General features: G+C 45.0%; 2 protein-coding genes across 15 annotated transcripts in view; one reads left to right on the top strand and one right to left on the bottom strand.

Moving 5' to 3' along the window:
• The window catches only part of TM6SF1 (transmembrane 6 superfamily member 1), a 39,855-nt gene that overhangs the window by 18,743 nt on the left and 5,554 nt on the right, over positions 1 to 15,558 (top strand). For 6 of the 13 annotated variants that reach the window (XM_046009484.1, XM_046009489.1, XM_046009485.1 and 3 more), the window contains 3 exons: positions 1,855 to 1,947; positions 2,137 to 2,256; positions 9,992 to 11,849. In XM_046009484.1, coding sequence (XP_045865440.1) covers positions 1,855 to 1,947; positions 2,137 to 2,256; positions 9,992 to 10,183 — 405 coding nt within the window. In that variant the 3' untranslated portion in view covers positions 10,184 to 11,849. Of the gene's footprint in view, positions 1 to 1,536; positions 1,652 to 1,854; positions 1,948 to 2,136; positions 2,257 to 2,391; positions 3,353 to 5,130; positions 5,463 to 9,991; positions 11,850 to 13,062; positions 13,844 to 15,558 lie in introns of those variants that run through there. The other 7 variants (XR_006818782.1, XR_006818781.1, XM_046009487.1 and 4 more) reach the window with 6 other exon arrangements.
• HDGFL3 (HDGF like 3) overlaps positions 11,581 to 15,558 on the bottom strand; it is a 75,896-nt gene continuing 71,918 nt past the window's right edge. The window contains exon 6 of one of the 2 annotated variants that reach the window (XM_046009496.1): positions 11,581 to 12,795. In XM_046009496.1, the coding sequence (XP_045865452.1) occupies positions 12,790 to 12,795 (6 nt within the window). In that variant the 3' untranslated portion in view covers positions 11,581 to 12,789. Of the gene's footprint in view, positions 12,796 to 13,873; positions 14,822 to 15,558 lie in introns of those variants that run through there. The other variant, XM_046009495.1, reaches the window with a different exon arrangement.

Here is a 15,558-nt window from a genome sequence, read left to right as displayed (position 1 = left end):
TTTAATCAGGATTCCTAGTGCCCCGACAAAACCCGGCCCGGCTTGCTGCCACTCTCCCACCCGCCAGGTCGACCCCCTCGGGGGTTGGGGGGGCGCTGGGCTGCCAGGTGCACCTCCTTTGCCTCCTTGGACTAAGCCTGCCCGGAATCTCTTTCTTCCCCGATGTTAGGGTGCCTGAGAAATGAGCTAGTACAGTCTCATTCTTTTGGTTTCTTTGTTGTTTCTGCTTTAAATGCCATTGTCTTTGGGAAGGGTGGTTCCTGAAGACGCCAGTGACACTGTGGCACAGAGCATGCCTTGTGTTCTCAGGAGTAGGGACAGGGCAGTGAGGAGGGGTCCAGAGCAAGGAGTTAGAGTTCTGGCTGTTTACCGGCTGTGTGGCCTTGGAAAAATGACTTAACCTCTCGGACCTCAGTTTCTTCCGCTGTAAAGTAACAGCACCTACCTTACGGTGCTGGTTTGAAGATTAAATGAGAGAACAAACATCAAACACTTACAGAGGGCCTTAGACACGGTAAGTGTTGACCACATAGGGTTACTAGTTACGATCTTTACTGATGGATGATCCTTCGCAATGCCGAGTGCCATGATTTGTTCTTAGGGGAAACGAATTTCAGCGGCCAGCATCACATGAGTAACTATACTCAGCTTCAGTGACAATGACTGCTCTCAGCCTGCTGGCTTGCACAGCAAGTGTGAGGCGAGTGGCGAGTGTGAGCTGATGTACCTGACCCACTGTCTTGGCGTCCTTGAACCGTACACTCTGTGCAGCTGGCTGGGTTCAGAGCAAGAAGCTCTGGTCTCCAGCTGTAGATCATCAGAAATTTTCGGGAGTCGAGTCAGCTAACGGGAGGAGTGGCACAGGGAAGGGATGTAAAGGAGAAGACAGGGCTGGAGGGTTTGCTCAGAGTACAGAGCAGTAAAACTTTTGCTTTTCTTAACTAATCTCCATGCCCAACATGGGGCTTGAACCCAGGCCCCCGAGATCAGCAGTCGCACGTGCTACCAATGGAGCCAGCCAGGTGACCTTAAAACTGCTCTTTGGTTGGTTTGCTGTTCCAGAGAGAAGAGAACAGCAGCAACAAAGACGAGCCTGGCTGTATCCCTGCAGAGTCGTGTCCGCTCCTCTGTGCACCAGCAAGATGTGGGCGTGGGGGCGGGACTTTTGCAGATGCGCTTTTCTGCCTGGGCTGGTTTGTACCCATTCTGTCACTGGCCCGTGTCCCCGGATGTCATCCAGGCAGGACATTTCTGACCGAGGACACGAGCGATGCAGGAGGGAGGTGACTCAGAGGGGACCTGGTGATGTGCCAGGGAGACTGTCTCTTCCGTGGCCAGAAGTCTGCTGTGACCAACTCTGCTCTGCTCTGCTCCCTCTCAAGGCGGACACGGGACCCTGCTTTCGGATCACCCTTTACTGCCCCCAGAGGCCATGTGCTCTGTGAGGCGCTGCAGAGTGGAGGAGGCTGTGTTTTAAATTCTGCACAGAATAGTGAGAGGAGTTTGGGCTAGCAATGTCCTTTTCTTCCCGCACGGAACAGCTGGCTAGTTATTTCTTCCTGGGAAGAGTGAAACTGGTCATCTGGTGGGAGCGGTGTTTTGGCCAGTGGGAGTCTTGGCCCTGACGGAGTACGCCGGGGCAGGGCGTCAGGTATTCCCTGCTCCGCTGTTAACCTCTTCGTCTCCTCGGAGCAGATCTGCAGACCATTGCTTTTCTTTCCCCTCCTACCGATGAGCTTCTACCATATGCCCTTAAAGTGGCCTGTGGCTGAACCTGGAACCTTTAGCCCTCCCAGCAAATGCTGAGACTCTGATGGGATTGCAACTATGTAATGAACTTGTTTCTGTTCCCAGATTGCTTTGGATTGCCCGGCTGAGCTCTGCCGATTTTACACGCAATTTCAAGAGCCCTACCTAAAGGATCCCGCTGCTTATCCTAAAATCCAGGTCAAGTAGTTATGAAGCCCATGGTCTTTCTAACATGGGTGTTTGTTTCTTTAAGAATGGGAACATGGGGACGCATGTAGGAAGCGGGAATGAATATTCTCAGAGATAAAAACGTTCATCTTTTGTGCTCTTCGTCAGGCGGGGCTGACTGTGAAGCTGCTGACGATGTCATTTCTCTGTTCAATGCAGATGCTGGCCTATCTCTTCTACTCTGTCCCTTACTTCGTGATTGCGCTCTATGGCTTGGTGGTTCCTGGATGCTCCTGGATGCCCGACATCACACTGATGCACGCCGGAGGTCTAGCTCAGGTACTAAACATACGCTCTGTTCACAGCGTCCGCTGGGGGTCTGGCTGTCCTTGTTGGGAATCCGAGAAACATCTCTGCTTGGTGTTTCCGGCGGGTGGGAAGCAGGTCCTAGACTCTTCCCCTTCGGTTCCCCAGTGCCTTGGGAGGCGTTTCTGCATACGCATTTCATTCAGACCGCGCTATAACCATGTGTGGCGGTGTGTCAGCCGGCCGTACAGGTGAGGAAGCTGAGGCCCAGGGGAGGTTAGCGATCTGTCCCAGGTCACATGCCCAGCAAAGGGGCCTGCTGGTTCCCTGGGGCGGTTTCCCCGTCTCTGAACACCATGGCTACTAACAAGAATGGAGAGCTGGCACCTTGAAGGTGTCTATCTCACACCAAAGATGTCAGAACTCTGTTGTGCTGCCCTGCACTGAGCCAGGGAAACCGGGCTGGAGAACATTCTGCTCCCAGTCATGCCTCTCCTTCCCCCTGCTACACAGTCCAGGCCTCTTAGCACGGAACAATTAGCAGGCGTCCAGTGAATGCTTATTACTTCATTGAACTGGAAATAAAATTATCTACGGAAGTGTATTCTTACTCCAAGAACATTTTTACAAGCTAACAGTTGGCAAGACAAACTGATCTTAGGAACAGGGAAGAAAATTATTCAGTAATTTCATCTTTCCCCTCTTCTCACTACAAATAAAAAAGAAACAAATGAATCTACCTTGTAAAGTCACTCTTGCATCTTGCTCTTTTCGAGCAGAACGAGGCTCATCTGGAAAGCGTCAGCACGTACAGTCCGTCATAGTCACGGTGTGGGATGGCAGCACAACGCCCTGGCGTGTACAGGCTGGAAAACCACTGTGGTATTCAGGGCTTAACCCTTTGAGCTAAATTCTCCCAGTCTGAGGTAATTCTCAATTACAGAATTAGAGTATTAGTATCAAAAAGTTGGTACAGCATCTGGAAGTAAGGGCTCCTGTCCTTTCCTTGAAGGACTTAAGACGGAAGAGAACTGCCATTTGCTCTTTGCAGTTGGCCTCGGAACAGCCGATTCCTCAGGCCAGTATCTTTCAATACCAACTCTAAGCTGACTTTTAAAAAATTGTATTTATTTGTCAGAGAGAGAGAGCATGCGCACAAGCAGGGAGAGTGGCAGGTAGAGGGAGAAGCAGGCTCCCCATTGAGCAAGGAGCCTGATGCGGTACTTGATCCCAAGACCCTAGGATCATGACCTGAGCTAAAGGCAGATGCTTAACAGACTGAGCCACCCAGGCGTCCCTATAAGCTGACTTCTAATTTTCTGTCTTTAGGCCAAGCTGTTCCCAGACTCCTAGACCGAATCCTAAACTCAGTCTTTTCACTTGGCTGTCTTGGACTTAGTGTCTAAAACAGAACTCCTGACCTTCCCTACACTTTATCCCCCACGTCCCCCATCCCTGCAAACAGCCCTTGCCATGCCCTCACCCCTACATCTGGTTAGTTCTGTCTCGGGAATAATCGCACACCCACTGCTTACAGCTCCTGGCCCTGCAGCGGTCCGCGTGCTCGTCTCCTTACTTCATGGGAGGCAAAGCAGGCTAAGTGTTCTGCTCCCTTGTCTGGGTGAGGCCGGGCCGTGCGCAGCGCTGGAACAGCAAACCCTCAGTGGCTTAGCACAGTGAAGTCTGCCTTCTTGCTTGGGCGAAGGGCTGGGGGCATTTTCAGGAGCCAGGCCTGGCACCGACATGACTGCAAGGGAAGCGGATCCTGTGGTCCTCCTGTGCGCCCCGGAGGCTCGGAGCGAGGGACACAGCACAGGCCCTGCAGTTCTGTTTGGTTTTTAAAGTCTCACTGAGAGATAAGAAAGCGGAGGCTCAGGGCAGCTTGTTTCTTGCCTGGGGTCACAGTTACTAAATGGCAGAATAGGGATCTGGAATCCTGTCTGACCCCGACGCCCACGTTCTTCTCCACCTGTATCCTTCCTCTCACGCAGATGTTAGCCACGGTGGAGTCCTACCCATCGGCACAAAGCCAGACCTTGTGTGGGCATGGGGAAGCCGGAGAGTCCCCAGGGGGTGGGAGGCAGGGACGCAGAAGCGGGCCGCGAGTGCAGCGCTAGGCCGGGGTAGGCTGCATTAGGCCGGGAGAGCACTTAGGAGCTGCGGCAGGTCAGAGGGTGGAGAAAACCTTGGCTTCTGCCTTCCTGGCCTCATTCTCTAGCGCCGCCCAGGAGAGAGGGGCTCCCACCAGCCTCACTCTTACCGGTCCCTTCCTCGAGGATTAGCTTGTTCAGAGTTGACAGTCATGGTCCTTCTCCATGCCTGGGGACCTGCGTCTGCCCTGTAGCAGGCCCGGTTGCAGAACCCGGACCGTCCCCGTCGAGGAGGCTAACAAGAGTGAGGCCACTGTTGGACCCAGTCAGGTGGACAGGGAGCATCAGGAGGCTTGGGAAGGTCACACCTTGGGGACCTGGGGGTGTGTGCTTGAAGCAACAGCACTAAGACGAACCTGGGACTGTAGCTGCTGGTGAGGGCTAGGCTTGCAGCCAGGCCCGGCAGCTCTGGCCCGGCGCTCCTGGGAAGGCCAGGGGGCCGGCAGACAGCTCTGGGCAGCAGCACTAGCGGCTTCAGCCAGAGCCCCGGCCTCGCAGGAACTCTTCGGCTTGTCCACCAAAGCCCAGTGCGACAAGGTAGCTGGAGGCTACAGGCTAGAGCCTACAACTGTCAGGAGCAGGTTTCTCCCCACCCAGAAATGGCGTCGTCTGAGACCTGGGTGTCCGACCGTGCCATGACTCTGCGCTGGGCCTTAGTATCTAACTACTCCAGAGTTTAGCCAAAGGAGAAGTTATAAATCACCCTGGAAACAAAGCGCCCACGATGAGAATGTTACGTAACTGGTTTTCTGCCTAGCCAATACTTGCTTACGAAATGAATTCTTGTCTTGGGAGGGCATCTGACACACTGATCACAGAGAACACCTTCCATAAGCCAACTCGCATCCCTCGCCTACTAAAACTGCCACATTCCTCATTTAGAAGCTTTACGCACTTAGGATCCCACTAATTTTATCAAAGTTTGCATTTCTTTAAAGGCCTAGTGGACTCCTAAGACTCTGATTTAATAGGAAAAAAAGTGAAAAATTTCTGGATCAGTACAAGTCAGTGGAAAAAACATGTTAAGTCCTTACTGGGTCCCTGATTTCAGATCCTGTAAGAATCTGCAAAATCTGCAGTCTTTAAAAATCAAAAAGTAAAAGAAATGGCACCGGGACGCCTGGGTGGCTCAGTGGGTTAAGCCGCTGCCTTCAGCTCGGGTCATGATCCCAGAGTCCTGGGATCGAGTCCCGCATGGTCTCCTTGCTCGGCAGGGAGCCTGCTTCTCTCTCCACCTCTGCCTGCCTGTGTGCTCTCTCTCTCTCTCTGACAAATAAATAAAATATTAAAAAAAAAAAAAAAATGGCACCTGGGTGGCTCAGTGGGTTTAAGCCTCTGCCTTTGGCTCAGGTCATGATCCCAGGGTCCTGGGATTGAGCCCTGCATCAGGCTCTCTGCTCAGCAGGAAGCCTGCCTCTCCCTCTCTCTCTCTGCCTACTTGTGATCTCTCTCTCTCTCTCTCTAATAAATAAATAAAATCTTTAAAAAAAAAAAGTAAAAAAAATCAAATTAAATTAAAACCAGGTCACATTTTACACCAAAGAGCCAGTGGGGACTTATTCATAACTAAAGTGTCTTTTCCTATAAAATTCTTATTGTAGGATTGAAGTTCAAGTCTAGTTTGAAAACTATTCCAGGTTGCTTAGATCCACTTATTATTAGTACCTTCTAGCAACTGGAGAATTTTTCTCTGCTAAAATATCACTAAGCATTAGAAGAAAACAATCTAGTCAGTATGGTTAAGAGCACAATCTCTGGAGAGACTGTGTGGTGTCTCAGCCTGTCCCTGGGGAGCTCGTGACCTTGGCCACCTTGGATTCCTCTGCTGTGAAAGTGAGGACAATATAGGAGCTTTCTGCTAAAGCTGCTGGGAGGGACTGAATGAGGGCCTCTGTATACAAGGCTTAGAACAGGGCCTGGCACAGAAAGCGCCGTGGGTCTTTGTTGCTGTTCTTGTTGGTTTAAGATTCCCAATAGGAGTCTGGAGAGGAAGTGCGTTGTGTTGCTCAAAGACTCATTCATCTGAAGCCATGTGTAGCAGATATTATTACCTAAAGATCAGAGGGACTGGGAAAGAGATTTGGGATGGACTCCTAGTGGGTTTTGGCAGGGAGCCTGCCGCCCGTCCAGAAATACCCACAGCCCTGGAAGCAGGAACAGTCCCCCACCTTGGGTGGGGCGGTGCCCCTTCCCGCTCGCTGCTCAGACTCTCGCACTCCCTGGCTACAGCGGGTGCTGTGTCCTTTCTCACAAATGGGTCTAGAAGCTTATCTGTGGAGAATCTGGTTGTAGAGTTGACCCTACTGAAGGGGAATTTTGTTTTTCCCTTATGGAAACCATTAGGAAAAACCTGAAAGATTTCAGAACATGGGTAAATGGGAATACTAATACAAATTCTAATTTAGTAGTTTGCTTCCAGTGTTATTTATCGGTAAACATCTTTATTTAGCACTAAGATTAGAGACAGACCGTCTTGAAATTGTCAAAAGGTCAGCAAGGGGATCTAAAAAAGAAGAGCCCACCTGAGTTGTTAGCAAAGGAAAATGCCAGATCACGACCAGGTGATTGTCTTGGCGCCGCCCTAAGCAGTCCATAAAGATCAGCTCATTGAGCGGGCATAGCAACCCCTATGAGGTAGGCTCCATTATTATCCGACTTTTCTAGATGAGGAAGCCAAAAAGGTTACATACCTAACCCAAGGTCATGCTGCTGGTAGAGCTGGGAGCGGACACTGGCCGTCTGGTTCAGATGCAGTGTTCTTAACCCCTGGACTGTGCTGCTCAGAAAACCCTAAAAAATGACATAGTTCTGGATTAACTATTCATATTTGTATCGGCCAAATAGCCTGGCTGTTGTCCCAGGGCTCACATCAGCTTTGGCCTATGATACTTATGTGGACACAGGATAACTTTCACCTCTTTCTGCATCCAAGATCATGACCTTTAACATCCTTTCCGTGTTGTCTCTAAATATAAGAAAAGGGAGTTATTAAAATTTAACCATTCTTTGCCTTTTTTTTTTTTTTTTGCCTCATTTTCCATTCTAATCATCCACTAAAAAAAGATCAAAGCCTATCTCTGAAATTTACCGGAGGCGAAAGCAGGTTTGGAATGGCAAGAAAGATTAGGGGCTCAATGTCGCATCACTGAATTTGTACCAGTTGTACCTGTGAGCCTGGGTGACAGCTCAGCCGCACGGAGCCCAGAGCCAGCGGGTGCCAGGCTGAGCTCTCGGCCCTGCCGTCGGCCGGCCTCTGTGCTGGGAGCAGCATCACACAGGATGCCTGTGCAGGCCCTTAGCAGCTGTGTGCTCGGGGAGGAGACCGTTCTCGGGGGAGTTTTCTGAAACTTCGGAACTCTGGAAAGGGGACAGCATGGGTGTTGGAAGGAAGCAGTGGTTGGGGGCTTACTCGGCGGGAGGTGTGTCCCCTGTAAACACACCTGTTAGAGCCGCAGGCAGTGCGAGAAACTGCGGGATGCGGGCCCCAGGCTTCTCACCTGCAGCCACCTCTCTGCATTAGGAACGTAGATCTGTACCCCTTGTTAATAATTCTGGAGAAGGCAGGCCTACCAAAATAGGTATAAAAATAGAGAAGTGCTTTGAAGAACCGTTTTGTATTTCGACAGTCACAAGACCATTGTTGTTTAATGTTTATTGAGCTCTAACAATGCGAGAGGCGCCACACGAAACATTAGACACGGTACCTGCCCGGTGGGCTTACAATCTAATCTAAGGACATGATCATTTTGTAACGTTGCCATGATTTTGCGGTTTTTGAAAATGAGGTATTAACTGCACTGGGGAGTGCAGGAAAAGAGCCTACGGAATTCACTGACTTCTTATGCAGGTTTCCCTATGCAAGGAGGCATGATTACTCCTATTAATCTCTCAAAGGATGGTTGGCATTTCCCCAAACCTGGTGATTTTTGTCATGTGTACAAGCGTCTTTAAAGACAGAGACACCAAACCCACATTTCTGAAGATCAAGATTCATATCTGGCCTCTAGTCCGGAAGTTTGGTTATATTATTCAGAAAAACACTGTTACTCAAAAGAGGCCCTAGGGAAAAACAGCAACAGGGGCCAAGCTCCTGGTCTGTGTTCCTAGAACCGCCCAAGAGCGGCTTCTCAGGGCAGCCTCTCCAGTGGCCTTAACTCGCAAGGTCTTTTGTCTTCAGAGCCCGGAGGTGGAACGCTTCCCATCTGCTGGGCGCCGTCTGGGCATTTGCCTGGGGGACGTGTGTTTGGGGGCCGAGCCCTCCCAGAGCCTCCTGGGTCACAACGCAGGGGTGGACGCAGTTTCTGTGTTGGTCCTTGGTAACACACCACATTAATTTCTTATCTCCGGAGAGTAGGAAAACTACTGTGAGGTCCCTAGAATGTACCAGTAATTTGTAAAAATGTAGCCTGTGAAAGTACCCGTCACTGATAGAAATCCATACACATGCCGAGGAAAGCGCGTCCTTTTCTTCTCATGATAAAGTCAGGTGCTAAGGAACACTTTTATCTGTGAACCACATAGCAGACTGATCTCATACGGTGGGAAGTGTAAGGTAACTCATATGTATGTGAAGCAAATTATTTAGTTTTTCATTCTTATGATTCTTCTGTGACTTCTTTGGATTATAATATCTTCTCTCTTCACTTTGATCCTGATGAACTAATAATCCATCACTTGGATCTATTTAATTTCCAATCCTTTATTCACATACAGTTCAGATTTCAGTGAGATACGAAAACCAGACTCCAGGGTTGCATTTTGTAACAATATGAGAACCCTGAGAAATCCTTACTGGAAGCCTTTTCTGATAGTTTACCCCTGTGCTTACAAAAAGTATCAAAAACGATACATCCTGAATGCACGTTACAACAAGTATGAACATACGAACCAGAAGCTCTAGGTCAGATGATGATCGGACGGGCTCTACTTCTAAATAAATTAGACTTCGACTTGAAAAGGTTGCTGGCAGGTACATTTACCATTTTATAAAGAGCAACCACAGTCCAACCCCCACCCAAGTTGGTGACAACCCCACATACTAGGATTTTTAAAGTTGCATTAAAAACCAATGCCTGGAGAAATAAACAAAAAATATATAACAAAGGGCTCTGAGCTCTTGTTGCAGGGAACAGGTCAAAGACTGATTTATGACGCCGAGGTCCTCAGTGCTTCTCTTTAAATAGCTGTATTAAAAATATTTTCACTTTGTAAACTCTGTACTTTCTTCATCTTTATTGGAACACATTTAGTAAGCCACAAGTGACTGCCTATATAGATCTCCAGAATGCAAATCAGAAAAAAACAAAAACAAAAACACCGAGATTTTGCTCAATTTTTTCTTTCAAACCGAGCCACTGATGTTTGGTAAGGGGCACTGGATGGGTGAATAAACAGCCGGCATGATAAAGCCTCACTAAGGAAGGTTTACTTTATTTAGAACAGTTATGTTAAGACTGGCCCTAAATTCAATGAAATCCTGAAGACTGTGGATTGCTTGAGTACTGGTTTTGAGGGCACAGGAAGCAGGGTCTGAATGAATCACCCAGAACACATTGGGAATCCAACTGAACACGGAATTCATGCTTACCTCCCCCCCCCCTTTTTTTTAAATGCAACAGGCTCAGTTTTCTCACATCGGTGCTTCTCTTCATGCTAGAACTGCTTATGTCTACAGAGTCCCCGAAGAAGCGAAAACCCTTTTTCTAGCATTAAACATAGCATATGGAGTTCTTCCTCAGCTCTTGGCCTATCGTTGTATCTACAAACCAGAGTTCTTTATAAAAACAAAGGCAGAGGAAAAAGTTGAATAAAAATATTATTTCATGTTCATCCTCTCTAGATTACTGACTTTTGTTATCCTGGTACTGATATTTTGTCCCATTTCACTCCCTTCTCATACAGGAATACTTAAGAATACATAAATTCTTGTTCTGCACTGTATGTGAGCTCTCATATGGTTTTGTGTGGGTAAAATTTTCTTTCTTTAAAGGAAAAGTGAAGTTGAGAAACGGTTTGCTTAAAGAAATATATTCAAAATTATCTGTGAATAAACTTGACCATCTATTTCCATATTGTTTGCACATATTAAATATAACTGTAAACAATTACAATTTAGCTCCTACAATAGTGAGAATGAAAATGAAACTATTCAAAAGTGAATATGGCCTACGCATATTAAAAAATTCAAAACAACAGATACATACTGGAGAGATACCTTTTGCATATAAGACATATATGCATCATTATTAACCTCAATATAAAAAGCAAATCATCACAGTATTTTAAAATGTTATTTGAAAATGTTTTCCCAAGGAAAGTCTATTATATTCACTGCTGTTTTAAAAATTGCTTTTAGTAAAATTTTTTTGTGAGCCTAAATAGCTAAGGAGAGATCGATAACTTTATCATTACTATTAATGAATACTGGTTTTATCGGTGACTGGAAATATTTCTATTGTATTTCTGTGTATATTTTTAATAAAATTTTTTGGCCTTTTATGAAAACAAATCTTATTAAACTGGAAACATTTTGGTTTTTTTTTTTTTTTTTTTTTTTTTCAGAAACAGTTTCGTAGTCTCTAGGGTTTTTATTTTAAAAATCTGTCAGTTACATGTTCCAATTCAAAATGTCATCTACATTCTCCTTATGTTTTAGTGTGAGCAATGAAGAGGACTTCTGATGAATTAATTAAATTTCGTTAATTTAAAATTAAATTACAGCACTCAAAATCAAAAAGTACTTCTGAGGGAGAAGGAACTGGATTGGCATCCCTTTTATCTTCTAGTGAACCTTTCATATTTGGAACTATGAGTATAGAGAAAAAAACTGGTATTTCTTAAGCGAGAGAAGCAAACTAAAAATCCATGCGCCCTGGAGGGGTAAGCAGACTAGTGCTTTCCCAGCACCAGCACCATCACTGTCCTCAACGGCCTCAACGGCCTCGGGCTTTCAGAACAGCTCACATTTTCTCTTCCTCTTATTAGCTCTTCACCACAGTAAGAAAACAAAAAAGAAATGGGAGTCCAAATCAATGCACGGATAATGTCAAGTGTGCAAATTTAGGGTCCACTGAGCTGGTAAATATTATCTGAGACGTGCAAGCAATCATGTAGCCATTCCTCTCCCTCCTCCATGTTTACAAAAAACTTAACACCCAGACAGTGTGCAAAAAAAAGAAAAAAGAAAAAGAAAAACCCTCACCTGCACTTGATTCTATTGTCAACTTGCTGTTAACAATTTTTGCTTTAATATATGAATTACATTAATACCTCACATTACATAGATGAAGCCAAATTACACTAACTTCGTTGTTTACAACCTCAAATCTTACTCCCAGTACACATTCCAATAAATTTATTCTGTAAAAACAATACATTTTTTTGTTTTTGATTTTTTTTTTTACAGTAAACTTTTCAACTACAAACCTCAAATACGCGAAAGATGTTCCAAGGACAAGCATAACAGGATTGATAAAACCCAAACTGACTAAATGTGTTCTCACAATATAAGCTGGCATAAAAATAAATAAAATCTCTATTATCACAATAGCAACAATAATGTACACATAATAATGGTTTGTGGATGAATATCAACTATTCTAATTCTAGTTCCAAAAGAAAACAACGGTTCATTTAAAAGTCAATGCTTGGTCTGGTTTCCCATAGGGCTACTGCTGAGTCCAGCTTTAAAATGTAAATTATCCACCTTGAGTGATTAGCTCAAATTGTATTGGCATTGGGGAAAAAATAAATCATTGCCTTTATTTTGGAATAACACAAAAGACTCACTAACTTCACATATAAAAACTGAGTTTGTGTACGTAACAATATGAGTTTTGAGAAGTATAAGCTGTCGACTAGCTATTTCTAATACGGAATAGATATTTTACAATGTGATTAAACTTTACACATGGCCTCAAAACTGAAGGACAATTTAATTTCATCTGCAATATGCCAACATTATGTGTTTAGGAACTGGTTCCTGGGTTCTGTCATAGAGAGGAAATCTCGTAAGCATTATGTTGAGTGGTCATTTTTAGAAAGTGCTAATTTATATTTAATGGAGTGTCTGGTGATAGTGGAGTAAAGGCAGGAGAATGATGAACGTAACTGCCTTGATAAAAGGATCCTAGACATGTATAAGTCTGTGCAAAAATCTTGATAATCCTTAGTGGTTAAGGGCAACTTCATGCAACCAAATAACATGAAATTAAATCAATAACCTTAAAAAAGGCTAAAATGTCTTTTTTTCCCCCAAACACAACAGAGAGGAATGTGAATAATGTACATACAAACTGGGGTTCTGTCAATGACAACAAGGAATATGTGTTGGTTCATATCAAATCCAAGATTATTAGACAACCAAATGTATAACCTTCTTATGGTTTTTCTTAATATGCAGCATTCATTATGGTAGTTAGGTCTGTAAAAAAAAAAAAGAAAGAAAACAAGACTTTAGATGATTTGGGACATTAACAATAAAAGCTCCACACCTGTAAAGTACATAAGAAGTGGGATTTTCTGAGATTTTAATCTGTACTGCAGCATTACCAATACTCAGCAAGAACAGCCCGGTGAGGCAGTGCTTGATACCGGTCAGCTCAGCAAGCTAAAAGAGGTGCTAGGGCATCTGTAGCGTGCCATTCAAAAAAAGGAAACGAAACAATAAACTCTGTCTACTGTCTGGCAGGGACGGAGTGCAGTAGTGTGCACTCGTACAGCTCAGGACAAGGTATTGCTGGGATAAAGTCACTGGAGAAATTGAGATAAGTCATCTTTGTGAGGACTGTGGTGTCAGAAAGAAAGGTAAGCTGCTTCAAATTTAAAAAGCATTTGGAATGTATGCAAATTACTCTGTATAATATTTATAACTTAATTGCTTGGGACATATGGCTCAAAGAAATACAAGATTTAACAAAATCAAGATGTACGATAAGAAAGGAAGTCTAGATTTCTTTTAAAATTTAGATGGCATCTGTGTGACAAAATATTTCCATTTCAGAGAAGAATTGTTTCAATCTGGGTCCTACCATAAATCCTACCAGGTTACGTTTCTTCATAGGGACGCTGTTTTTGTTTGCTTCATCATTAACCCAAATACCTTACTCCCCCTACCCCTCATGCTCTCAAGGGACAAAGGAAAGAGGGATTTCGGGCCCCTGTATTTCTTCCTAAAACAGCCTGTTTCCATTCTTTCCTTTGCTAAGTGAATGAACTTGCTTGTGAGCTCGTGAGTACTCGCTCATGGGTATGTTCTCGCATATACAGTCCAAATCTATAGTGTACATTATGCCATATATAAATAATTCCAAGACCTTCAAACAGGAAAAGCTACTAAACCTCAAGATGGCAGAAATACTTTTCTTGGGGCACCTGGGTGGCTCAGTGGGTTAAGTGTCTGCCTTCGGCTCAGCTCATGATCTCAGGGTCCTGGGATTGAGCTCTGCATAGGGCTCTCTGCTCAGCAGGGAGCCTGCTTCCCCATTCCCTTCACTGACTACTTGTGATCTCTGTCAGATAAATAAATAAAATCTTTAAAAAAAAAAAAAAAGAGGAAATACACTTCTCTTACAGCCAGCCTACTCTGTTCCTACTTGAATGAGAAAGTCAACTAAAAAAAAATAATAAATAAAAATCATATTTCAAATCTGTGAACCTGCAAAATGCAATGACTAGTGACTCCTAATTATTAACACATAAAAATACTAGATATGATTATACTCACAGACTTTGGGGGATTTTCCTCCCTTGTGAAGGAGGAAGACACCCATTTAAAGCAATGAAAAATTATTAACCAAAGGAATTTATTTAACAATGTCTTTTCACTAATACCAATACGAAAGGCAATAAAATCTGTGTGGACATTGGTGGAACATTGATCGTACGAACGACTCAAACTGTATTGAAGAACATTTTTGGGACAGATGGTCCCAGAGCCGCCTCAGAATAGAATTAACGCTCCCACCTAAAGAAAAGGCGATACCAGAATGTGACCACAACTGTAAGGACATGGGATTTTTTGGGTGGGCAGGGGAGAGGGTGTCTTTCAACAAGGTACTGTCGAATGGGTGCTTATAAAAAGCGAATTACGAATCCATTTTTTAACCTGTCATATACCACCACGACTCCATTGGCATCTCTGCATCAAGAACCGTCTTGCTGACTCACAATGGTACGTATCCTGGACACGGTGCTCGGAGCACGTGCTAGCCTGGACATCTCCTCCAAGTCCGCAGCAAGAAGTGGCTCCCTCTGTGCCGGCGGCCGTGCTCTGCGCCAGGCCCCCCTCGGTCAGACGGCGGCTGACTAACGCAACCAGCCCCCCGAGGCCCACGCACGCGAGGCCCAGGAAGAGGCGGTGGGTGGGCGCAGAGCTGAAGGGGCCCCGGACACAGCGGAAGTGATGAGACGGTGAAGTCACAGGGTCTTTTCATGGAGCACCGTTGCCACTTGACAAAACGATGACAGGTGAACTATGGTTATTCGGACGCTTTCTCAGAAGTAAGTGAAATGAGCCTATTCCCTCAAGGAAGACAACTGGAAGTATTTGTTGCCAACGACGAAACTTGAGCTTTTAAGTGAAACTTAGAATTCTGGAAAACTTAGTCCACTACAGTCAAGACTTCCCAATAAGGATTTTTCTGACAGGATATACCTGGTATTTAAAAATGTGATGAAAAATACTTCATAAGGAACGATTTGAGACCCAACTGATTCAGGGAACCAATATCTTCCAAATGGGTAAGAGCTATTCGAAGTGCCAGACAGTCCCACGGACTTTATTGACAGAATACAACAAGTTCAGACTGCACATGGCTAGTAACCGTCACAGAGCTGGTGTAATATCAAAGAACATTCGCAATGATCTGAAGAAACTATTAAAATACTTGTATCTTCACTTTCCAACTACCTATCTATGTGAGGCCACATTCCTTCATATAACTCAATCAGAGACTGAAAACAGAAGCAGATATGAGAACCCTGATGTCTCGTATTAAGCCAGACATTAAAGAAATCTTAAAATGCAAAACATTAGGGGGCACCTGACTGGCTTTCAGTAGAGCATGTGACTCTTTGATCTCAGGGTCGTGAGCTCGAGCCCCATGCTAGGTATAGAGATAGCTAAAAAAATTAAATAAAAACTTAAAAAAAAAAATAAAATGTAAAGCAATGTCTTTCTTCTCCA

The sequence above is a fragment of the Meles meles genome, chromosome 6, assembly GCF_922984935.1.
Source record: "Meles meles chromosome 6, mMelMel3.1 paternal haplotype, whole genome shotgun sequence".
Taxonomy (NCBI): domain Eukaryota; kingdom Metazoa; phylum Chordata; class Mammalia; order Carnivora; family Mustelidae; genus Meles; species Meles meles.
The sequence above is the reverse complement of the archived record's forward strand: the minus strand, read 5'-3'. Positions and strand labels throughout refer to the sequence as shown.